Source organism: Schistosoma haematobium, chromosome ZW (assembly GCF_000699445.3).
Source record: "Schistosoma haematobium chromosome ZW, whole genome shotgun sequence".
In the NCBI taxonomy this organism is placed as follows: Eukaryota; Metazoa; Platyhelminthes; class Trematoda; order Strigeidida; family Schistosomatidae; genus Schistosoma; species Schistosoma haematobium.
This window is the reverse complement of record NC_067195.1, coordinates 42,156,750-42,168,865: the sequence shown is the minus strand read 5'-3', so window position 1 is coordinate 42,168,865 and position 12,116 is coordinate 42,156,750. Positions and strand designations below refer to the sequence as shown.

Genomic DNA, 12,116 nt, shown 5'->3' with positions numbered 1-12,116 from the left:
CCGTCAGAAATTCAATATAACCTAGTTGTTATAACATTAGTTAGTGAGTTTCATATAATCGTATGATATCACTTGGTCATTTCTCGCTTAGACAACTGAATTCTGTGGTTATGAGAGTTTAACGTACGAATTAGCGGCTGTATCGCATTTCTTGCATTATATGAAAACCTCTCCTAATTGTCTTCATCAGATCAAGGGTACGATAGATATAAAACTAACTAATCTGGGTTATGAAAGTGTAAATCGACCGTTGATGCTACCTTGACGTGGTGGTCGGGTTTGCCTATTGTGACGAACCAACCATGCTATACTGGTTGGAACAACCGTTCCTCAAGGTCCTACCATGCCAGACAGGTCAGTTAAAGAGCGGTAAGACTAAAAGCAACAAACCGAAGGCGAAGTCGTATTGCTGACTATAAAGAGGTGTGACGGCAGTGAGGTGTTTCCTTCAGACAACCAGCATGACAGCGATGCTGCCTTCCCACAAGGAGGGGTGGGGTTAGGGAAGGTCGACCCTAAAAATGTCACACCACTTTATACCACGGATATCCGTCTACGGCGGTAAGGTCTCAACAAGTACGGAGCTAACACGAAAATTACCCACAAAAAGATCGTGTGTGACCGACCTCAAGCAGCTGTCCCTTGGGCACTGCAGTCACGCTCTCAGGTCAATATGACCACCTCTAATCCAATTTCCTTTTCAGGTACCTCTAGAAGAACCCTTCTACGGTGTGGGCAACGGGGAAGTGATAAACACCCTCATACCTCTAACATCACTCAGGACTACTGTATTCATAATCAAACGTCCTCTTGAATCCCTATTATTCCTCCTACATCGACTTTCAACTCTAAACTTCCTCTTTCGGCTTCCTCCTCAAGTGTCACCATAGCCAACGATTCTAGTGCATAGCAATAAGTACGAGAGCAGGTGTTGCTTCGAAAGATATACAAGCAGCTGTGGAAACAGCAGTGACATCTATTAGTGATTTAAACCACAGGGTTACAAAGAACCAATGGATTTCTTCAAGGTCTATTGCACTGATGGGTTCCCGTAAACTCATCCCATCAGACTCTGAACACGATGAAGAGCGAAAACAAGTCAGATCTAGATTAAGCAAAAGTATAAGGAACGACCGTGAGCAGTGGTGGGCAACGAAAGCAAAAGAGATGGAAAAGGCGGCGGCTATAGGGAACACAAGACAGCTCTACAGACTAATAAGTCAAGTGTAAGTCAGACTATTTCGGAAAAAGACGACACTCTCATCTGCTCCCAGTCCAGACGTTTAGAACGGTGGGCGGGACATTTTAGAGAACAGTTCAGCTGGCCTTCAGCTACTCTACAACTACCCTTCCATTCCCAGACAGTGTGAATGGAACATTGAAGTAGGTCCCCCAACTCTAGCTGAAGTTCAAGAGGCTATAGTTAATCTGAAACGAGGAAGGGCAGCTGGTCCAGATGGATTAGCTCCAGAGGTCTTTAAGGATGGTGGTCCAATTTTAGCGATTAGGTTGACTAATATTTTAGCTAAAATCTGGGAGTTAGACGTTATTCCATCTAACTGGTCACATTCACTTATCGTCCCAATATATAAGAAAGGGTCAAAATCATCCTGTGACAACCATAGAGGGATTAGTTTAACTAATATAGCATCTGAAATACTAGCCTCGATAATGATCGGACGCCTAACTAAGACTCGTGAACTGCAAACACGAGAAAATCAGGCTGGCTTCAGATCTGGTCGTGGTCGCATCGATCAAATAGTCACCATTCATCAGGTTCTCGAACACAGGCATACTTATCGGCGTCCGACAATGGTGGTCTTTCTTGACTTAGAAGCGGCATTTGACTCTGTGAAGCGAGAGGTGCTGTGGCAGTGTCTGTCATTGAATGGCGTACCTCAGAATTACATAAACCTTGTGAAGACTCTTCACTCGAACACTACTAGTCGAGTCAGAGCTTATGGCGAACTGTCATCTGCTTTTGCAACTTTAAGTGTCTGTCAAAGCTGTCCACTTTCTCCATTTCTGTTTAACTTCATCATAGATTTACTGATGGAAATAACGCTCTCATCGACTGAATTCTTGGGCATTGATCTCCTACCAGGAGGTCCACTTATTGACTTAGAATACGCAGATGACACAGTCCTGTTTGGTGAAGACGCTGACAAAATGCAGAGTCTTCTGGTAGCACTGAGCAACAATGCCAGAATGTTTGGAATGCGCTTCTCCCTCTCTAATTGCAAGTTGTTGCTTCCGGACTGGTATGCGTCAACACCTGAACTAAGGAGTAGTCGAACGCGTTGACAACTTCACTTATGTTGAAAGTCTGATCAACCCTAATGGGTTGGTATCGGACGAAATCTCAGCACGGATTCGAAAAGCTCGATTGGCTTTTGCCAACTTGCGTCACCTATGGCGAAGGCGAGATATCCGTCTATCAATAAAAGGAGGAGTATACTGCGCGGCAGTTCGTTCTGTTCTACTTTACGGCTGCGAAATATGGCCATTAAGATTTGAAGATACTCATAGGCTATAAGTGTTTGACCACAGATGCCTTAGAAATATTACCCACATCTGCTGGGATGACCGGGTAAGTAATAGTGAAGTTAAACACTGGGTATTAGGGAATGATGGTAAATCGGTTGGTGAGGTTATGAATCTTCATCGACTGAGATGGTTGGGCCACGTGTTACGTATGCCTGAACACCGATTACCACGACGTGCAATGCTATCCGGTATTGGAAATGGTTGGAAGAAAGTTAGGGGCGGCCAAACCAAAACGTGGCATCAGTGCTTGAAGTCACTAACTTCTAGTCTGAGCCATGTTGGTAGATGCAGACTACTTGGTTGGGGTCCGCGTGACTATCGTAACCAATGGTTGGAGACTGTCGATGACATGGCTCAGAATCGATCACAATGGCGTCGGTGTATACACTCCCTGTCTTCCCTTAAACTATGAGATTAAAATCGCTTCATAACTTTCTTTCTACATACTAAATCTTTCTTCCTGTACTATATACTTATATGCAATCTTTCTTTTACATATTACTACCACTGAATCAACCACTTCTGTGAATCCGGTGTCCATCTTGTTGAGCTAATGAGATATAGCAACTTGGACTGATGCATATATGTGCTTGATCCTGCGTTGTAGCTGACTGACTAAATCGTCAACCACAGAAGCCGGATTTCACGTGCCCTGATCCCTAAATCATTCCCCCAAACAGAATAACGTCGTTTAGCAATATATTAGAAGCATATATAAGTACTAATGCATAGTGATATAAGTGTAATAAAACTGAATCTATGTAATCGACACCTTTTGGTATATGACAAAGTTAAATTGTTTTATGAATAAATAAATAAGGCTATTTCGAAGAGACATCGCTTTTGGTTCACGAAATAATTCTAAAACAATAGAAAATCGATCAATGAATAGAAACTAATACTTTGAGTTGTCCCCCCAGAGATCAACTATGTTTACGTAACATTTTGTAAGGAAGTGATATGAAGTGAACTTTATTGGATATAATTAGTTTGCACGTGGCGAAAGAGGTCATGTGTAATGTTTTGAATTAAGTTTAAGTCCCATTTTGTGTTTTTGGAATTTCATGTAAGCGCACACCATAAAGAGAGACTGCATAATGTACGTCTTCATTTGAGCTATTACAAGAAACATAACCTATTACGGTTTCTTTCTATCACCCACTTTTGGAGTGGATAATCAAGTATGGTTATAATCACTATGGAATAAACATGTCTAATACCTAATCGAATACTTATATATTATGTAAACTATTCTGCCTATAAATCTATTCTTTCGCCAAGTAACTTGAATCGAGGCATACAGCAAAGAAGCTTTAACTTTGCATATTATATGGTGTCTTATTTCAGTTAGCTCTATCGACATGACGGTAATCCGAGTTTATCTCCTGTTACATTCTGTAACTCCATTATTTAAGACTATCCGTCTTAGAGTGACTTTTTGAACTAAAGGTTAGTTTGGCTATGCAGCCCTGGCAGTCTTGCTGTTGTATTTATTAATAGAACGTCAGTCATCCATCACATGACGTTTCGGATGACTCTCTACTTAAAATATAGCACGCATATGAATATCATCAGTGAGTGTTCGTTTATTTTCTTATGTAGTATTAATAGTCTCAAACCGTTAATTTATGTTTTTATTGAGTTCAATAATTATTATCAGTTCTAATAACACTTGTAGAACAATAACAAGTATTAAGTGCTCCTTTAAGTCGTTCATATTTAAACTAGTTCACTTCACTGACTGATTGTTCGTATGTCATCTCTTAAATCAAACTGTGCAAACAAAAAATTACATTACGTTACCAGTGGAGTTCAACCAGGTCTGTTGTGAGATATCAACTCACTGAAGACAATGGTGTATGGTGGCGCAACTTCGTGGATTGGTTGAAGTTAGACATTAACACCGTTGGATGCCGGCTCAGTGGTCTAATGGTTAAGCGCTCGCGCGCGAGACTGATAGGTCCTGGGTTCGAGTCTCACGGGTGGCGGAATCGTAGGTGCGCGCTGCTGAGGAGTCCCATACTAAGACGAAAAGGCCGTCCATTGCTTCCAGGTTTTTCATGATAGTCTAGCTTCAATTGACTCAGGATTCCAACTATTGAAATTTCTAAAAAATCTCCACAAAACCCCTTCTGATAAAAAATGACATATTTGTGTATATATGTCTTCATATCGGTCCATTTTATTTTCCCTGCTCAGACACTGCGTGATTGTATATGTATGTATTTGTGTTGTATTTGTAAAAACATACAAGGACGGGTGTCCTCATTCATTATTGTTTGTTCCGAGAAAAATGGTTAAAAATAATTTAAAAAATATGTGATTACTTATCAGTTGTTTATTAACTAAACCTAATGGCACATTCTATGTTTGTGTATGTGTTAGGATGTATTTTGGGAATGAGATGTTTAGTAATGTTTTTAGTACTGTAATACAATGTCAACAAATAGTATTATATCTTTGATGTCTCGTAGTAGAGTAATGTAGTCGGATAGATAAGTCCACCAAAACACCTTAATAAACTGATTTATATTGGATTTGATTAGACTGTGATTAGTTCACTCTACTAGATAATTGATTCTTCTCCATTGATTTTGTTGGCTAGTACAACTTATCTTGTCAACTTCAGTATATTCGTTACCATTTGTTTGTAATACTTTAATAACTCGAGTTTTGGCTGGTTGGTTTGAATGATCAATTTTCAAACAAGTAGTCGAAATTTAAAATCTTCATGGGATTGCTGCTGTTTGGATCGTCGCGTAATACTACTGTCCATTATTCAATAGATTTGGATGATAATTTGTTTTATAAACTAGTTATTAATTCGTATTAGACTGCACCAAGTGGTTGTTTTGTTTCATTTAGTGACTTCTGTAAGCTTCCTAATTTTTTCCCGATGGGAAGACCGGTCTTTACTTTATATGCTCTAACTCGTAATAACTTAGAGTACACTACTTCTGGCTCTAGAAGTATTTGCCATAGTTAATGACAACAGTTGTGCAGTTAAAACCTATTTCATCCTTACTTGGAGTTTTCCACATATACCAATTCGGATCTCTAAAAATGATCCATGTTATGTTTTATGACCACTGACTAATATCACATGACAAAACCAATAATCAGAATCCTGATTTATATAATTTAGTGTCTGAGTTGATCAATTACACGTCTGTTCAGTACTAGTAACTTTGGGTCACTTGTTAGATCCTTACTGGTTCACCATTCTGTAGTCCTCTCTCTGCCATTCCCTTGAGTTCAGAAGTTGGTAACCAAACTCCACTATATTATATTTCAACAAGACGTAGTTTCTATATAAATATACCAAACATCACACCATAAAGTAAAAAAATAACAATTATGCATAATCAAGCCAAGTGGCTATGAATAGGGAAGGCAGTAAATAACAAACTGGCAACAGATAAGAATGGTAAATCGTATAAACAACAATTATACAATAGGATTATATATAACAATAGTCCATGGATTAGTTCTAGAAGTTTCTATCCCTTCAGTTTCCGTTAGGATATGACAATCCAAATTATCACTTACACGTTTTCTAGGTTTTTAAGCGACTGAAAATAAAGAACATGTGGTCTTGTTTACCTTTCATTCATATATAAAGTCATATTTTGGAAGATAAGTTGAATTATGCTTTATGGTAAATGATAACAGATTCTATTCAAACCATTGGATATGATTTGTTTTTATTCGCACTACTTATATGCATTTTACCTTCTGGATTTGATAAATGGGAATCATTCTCATTTTCAAGAGGCTTTCAGTCAGTCAGTCAGCTACAACGTAGGACCAGGTACATATGTGCATCGGTCCAGGTTGCCATACCTCATCAGCACAACAAGATGAACACCGGATTCATAGCAGTGGTTAGGTCAAAGGTAGTAATATGTAAGAGAAAGATTGCATATAGAGATATAGTACAAGAAGAAAGAATTAGTTCGTAGAAAGAAAGATATGAAGCGATTTTAATCTCATAGTTTAAGGGAAGACAGGGAGTGTATACACCGACGCCATTGTGATCGATTCTGAGCCATGTCACCGACAGTCTCCAACCATTGGTTACGATAGTCACGCGGACCCCAACCAAGTAGTGTGCATCTACCAACATGGCTCAGACTAGAAGTTAGTGACTTCAAGCACTGATGCCACGTTTTGGTTTGGCCGCCCCTAACTTTCTTCCAACCATTTCCAATACCGGATAGCATTGCACGTCGTGGTAATCGGTGTTCAGGCATACGTAACACGTGGCCCAACCATCTCAGTCGATGAAGATTCATAACCTCACCAACCGATTTACCATCATTCCCTAATACCCAGTGTTTAACTTCACTATTACTTACCCGGTCATCCCAGCAGATGTGGGTAATATTTCTAAGGCATCTGTGGTCAAACACTTATAGCCTATGAGTATCTTCAAATCTTAATGGCCATATTTCGCAGCCGTAAAGTAGAACAGAACGAACTGCCGCGCAGTATACTCCTCCTTTTATTGATAGACGGATATCTCGCCTTCGCCATAGGTGACGCAAGTTGGCAAAAGCCAATCGAGCTTTTCGAATCCGTGCTGAGATTTCGTCCGATACCAACCCATTAGGGTTGATCAGACTTTCAACATAAGTGAAGTTGTCAACGCGTTCGACTACTCCTTAGTTCAGGTGTTGACGCATACCAGTCCGGAAGCAACAACTTGCAATTAGAGAGGGAGAAGCGCATTCCAAACATTCTGGCATTGTTGCTCAGTGCTACCAGAAGACTCTGCATTTTGTCAGCGTCTTCACCAAACAGGACTGTGTCATCTGCGTATTCTAAGTCAATAAGTGGACCTCCTGGTAGGAGATCAATGCCCAAGAATTCAGTCGATGAGAGCGTTATTTCCATCAGTAAATCTATGATGAAGTTAAACAGAAATGGAGAAAGTGGACAGCTTTGACAGACACTTAAAGTTGCAAAAGCAGATGACAGTTCGCCATAAGCTCTGACTCGACTAGTAGTGTTCGAGTGAAGAGTCTTCACAAGGTTTATGTAATTCTGAGGTACGCCATTCAATGACAGACACTGCCACAGCACCTCTCGCTTCACAGAGTCAAATGCCGCTTCTAAGTCAAGAAAGACCACCATTGTCGGACGCCGATAAGTATGCCTGTGTTCGAGAACCTGATGAATGGTGACTATTTGATCGATGCGACCACGACCAGATCTGAAGCCAGCCTGATTTTCTCGTGTTTGCAGTTCACGAGTCTTAGTTAGGCGTCCGATCATTATCGAGGCTAGTATTTCAGATGCTATATTAGTTAAACTAATCCCTCTATGGTTGTCACAGGATGATTTTGACCCTTTCTTATATATTGGGACGATAAGTGAATGTGACCAGTTAGATGGAATAACGTCTAACTCCCAGATTTTAGCTAAAATATTAGTCAACCTAATCGCTAAAATTGGACCACCATCCTTAAAGACCTCTGGAGCTAATCCATCTGGACCAGCTGCCCTTCCTCGTTTCAGATTAACTATAGCCTTTTGAACTTCAAGAGGCTTTACATAATTAACGATGATAAAACTCATCAGGAAAACTAAGTAAATCTATTAATAGAGCAGTTCTTTTATTTAAACACAGTTAATTGCAACTACAGTTTTAACCATGTACATTACTTTGATTCATTCGTGTTTTTTATGTAATCTAGGTTGACATACTTTGAAAATTTCCGAACCCAGAATTCTTGATTCCAGTTATCTGTTGTATGAGTGAACAGATCCAGGAATTGTGAATGATTTATCTGACTGATAAAGTGTAAATATTCTAGTGTACCAAATTTACTTGACTGAGCTATGATATGTTGTAGCTGAAATAGCAGTGTTGAACTGGTAATTTTGTATGATTACGATCCAATTTATGATTCAAATATGGTTATTACCTTCGTGTTTATTCACTAAATGATGATGTTCCAGAAAGTTTAATTAAGACTTTTAATGGAGTTCTTTTAAAACTTGTCTCTCTAAATGAAGCTTTTCATTTAATTTATTCTAAGTTGGACGACTTCTGTTTAGGCCTTGCTCATACTGACTAGCAGTCGTTATTTGTCTGCTGAATTAAATTAATGTTACCTAATTTATTGTTGGGACTTCAGTAATATCTCATTATTGGTGTGGTTCACACCCTAACGAATGTGGCTTTTGAGGTATTTTAATTTCTCATTTTTTCTTCATATCTATAAGTATAGAAGTGCATATAAAGCAATTACAGTAACTAGTCCTGTTTAAAAAAAAACAAGACTTACATTTTGTTGTTACTGACTAGGGTGTACCTTATTAAATTGAATTATTTCTAGTCAATAGTTAATCATTATTGTCCTCGTAAATATATATTGCGTAAATGGTTGTAAGTTATGAGATGGAATTTCACAAACATGTACATCCACATTTCCTGATTAATTGTGGAATACTTTAAAAAAATTCAAGTATATATATTAATCTTTACTTAGGCAGTTCTTAGCGTTTAAATTTTAACGTATCTGCTTAGACCTATGAACAATCCATGACCATCCTTGCGCTAAGCGTCATACTTCAATGTATTGGCATAATTTATATGTAGACTTTTTTAATGTGTAAAATATATATTGATACTCAACAAAAGTAGCCTTATCATTTCAATTCCATAATTTCGTTGATATGTGGATGGAAGATTACATTTTTAAGATGAGGTTGCGTTACATTCAAATAAGTTGTTTTTCCCTTACATAATCATCGCTACAACGGGCAAACGCGAAATAGTATTAGTTAATTTTTGATTTCTTCCTTGAATAATTATTTATTATCTAAAATAGGTGGCTATTTTAGTATACAAATGAGTTTTAATTCCTAGATTTTTTCAGTCATTTCGTTCTAACTTCATGCATCATTTCAGGTATCACAGTTAATTAATTTTATCAGTTATATCACCTGTACTCCTAAATACTTTTAACATATGTTGTTTCAAAATCACCCGTCTATTTAATAAAATGATTGTTTATTTTTGTTAGATTTTTATTATGGTATCAATCATACAGGAAGTAATCTGAATACCCATATTTTAGGTAATCGAAGGAGCCGGACATCAAGTGTATGCTCAGATGTCTGAAGAATTCAATGCTTATGTAAATATGATTGGACAACGCGTTGACAATGGTGACTCATTTACTCCGGGAGTTTATAATCCAAATCCAGACTCAAAAAGAACAACATGCTTTAATGGTACGAATAAAACCAATGAAAATATAGAGTCCCGTGGTAACAACACTTCGATAAAGGGACATAATAGCCGGATTCGTCATAAGCGTTCGTCTTCTTCATCACTCCAGGGAGATACTTCAATGCTAGCTCAATCTAATCGTTATATTCAGAACAGTAAGCATGTTTTTCCAAATGAAGAAGCAAGTGACGAAGCATCCGATTAACTTTCTTCACTCAATGAAGCCTATTTTGCCATTAATTATGTAATTTTTCGTCACATTGAGGTTTGTATCGCTAAATAACAAGCTGTGACCTGAGTTTTATGAAACTGTAAAGTATTTGAAGTATTCATGACATAAAATACGAAAACAACAATACAATTCTCATTGTTTCAGCCTTTCTAGTTCAAATACACTATCAAGAGACCATAACATTTAGTGTTTTTATCTTCCAGTCTCATCACTGCTCTCCTCATTTTATGTTTTTACTTTTGATATCTTTCATTTGATTAGAATTCAGCTTTCACTATTTTCTCATATAACTGATCCTGATAACCTAATCAGTTTGACAGGTGAAATTTGCTGCTCGATACTAATAATGATCATAAGATAAATAAGATTCACAAACATTTATTGTTTAATTTAGGTACCTATAAAGTAATTTGTGATAAAGAGGAGGTTGATTCTGAATAATCGTTCTCTTTTGTTTAGAATTAGCATCTTACAGGGTGTAAATTATTTCTCTGAGTCCCCTCTCTCTGATTGGTTGAATCAAAAGGTTTCTATGTCATTAATAATGATTACCCAGAAAAATTCATTTCTCATTTATTTATTTATTTATTATTTTTTACGGTACTTTTGCTTTTTACTCAAAATTTATTTTCCTCCTTATGTATTTTTATGATTTGATAACTATTTTTAATTTGATTGCTAATGCAATAATTAATTATATCGTTGATGCTTAACAGTTTTTCTTTGTTATGATGTGTTGGCCTTCAGAATTGTGATTCAGGGCCAGACAGGATGAGTTTGTAAGCATCTATCAGTTCTGTAGACGCCACCGAAATCCACTAATTTTTCTTAACCCTTTGGTTTAGGTTACTAGTAGGTATCGCTGCTTTTGGATATCACATCAAGCTACATCAGGTTGGATACCACTTTCACGGTTGAACAACTCCTCTAATGGTTCCTGAAATACAATCTTAATTTCCCCATCATTGAGTTGAACTATAAGGAGTTTTCTTCCTGACTTTTATACGTCCAGTGAGATACAGACAAATACGTACTCAAACTAGGACATGATCCGAGTCTAAACATGTGCTCCAGAATGAGACTCTTCAATCGAGCCACTCCAACGATGGCTAATGGCAATGTGATCTACTTGAGTCGATCGCGGAGGTCGCCACGTCAGACGACGTTTCTCCTTATGCTTAAAGTTGGTGTTTGCCAGAAATAGACGGTTATCTGAGCATAATTGCAAGACGGTTGCCATTATCTGTTCTCTGAGCCGCAACACCGTAAAATCTGCCCAAGTGCCTTTCGGTTTGTTGAGTTTACTTACCTGAGCAACAAAATCACCTGCCATTGTTGCTAAACCAGAGTGTTTAGCTCTTTGAGGGAGGTTGGGTAGCTTCCCACAACTTTATTCGAGCTGCAATCAGTGGAAGGGTAGGCAGAGACAACGAAAAGGCAACGGTGTATGAACCTACCTTCTCGAGTTCTTACTGTTCTGTTTAGTCGAACAGAGCACAAGCGATTATCTATTGAAATCCAGTCTAACAAAAACTGTTCTACTTTAGAACTTAACGCTATACCTGCATCAGCGAAGCCTCGGAAGTAGCAGTGGGGTCTCCAGATGCTAAAAGAGTAAGTCGTACCGGTTCTTTGTGTCGACAAGATGAAGTTAAATGAATGACCGCGCTTGGAGCCTGTATGCGCGTTTCAAAGATGCAGAATAAATCGATGGCGCGAGATTCTACAATCCTAACTGAAGAAACCTGTTCTCCAATTTGACACAAGGCTCGAACATCAAAAGCTCCAATATGTAGTTTGGAGTGTGGTTTCAGGAAACCAGGAATAAAATTTCGTAAACTCAAATCATTAGCATAGGTGGCGCGTGATGACAAAGATAAATAAGGGTTAGTTGTGGGGATGGAAGAAATATTAAGAGGTGAGGGAGGGATTCGATCGCCAACAGGATGATCTCGAGTGCTGAGGGGCGGTTGTTACTTCCTGGTTGCTCACACCGTGGAAGAATATTTCTTCTTAAGAGACCAGAATTAGTGATTGCTCTAACAAACAGTTTTAACACGTATAATCGGCAGTCACTGAAAGGTGGAGAACACC

General features: G+C 38.2%; 1 protein-coding gene across 2 annotated transcripts in view; it reads left to right on the top strand.

The window, feature by feature from the left end:
- The window catches only part of ABHD4_2 (Alpha/beta hydrolase domain-containing protein 4), a gene marked incomplete at its 5' end in the record, with an annotated part of 31,496 nt that extends 20,758 nt beyond the window's left edge, over positions 1 to 10,738 (top strand). Inside the window, one exon of one of the 2 annotated variants that reach the window (XM_051218761.1) lies at positions 9,636 to 10,738. In XM_051218761.1, coding sequence (XP_051071495.1) covers positions 9,636 to 9,995 — 360 coding nt within the window. The remainder of the gene's footprint in view (positions 1 to 9,635) is intronic. The other variant, XM_051218760.1, reaches the window with a different exon arrangement.
- Positions 10,739 to 12,116: the final 1,378 nt, after the last annotated feature.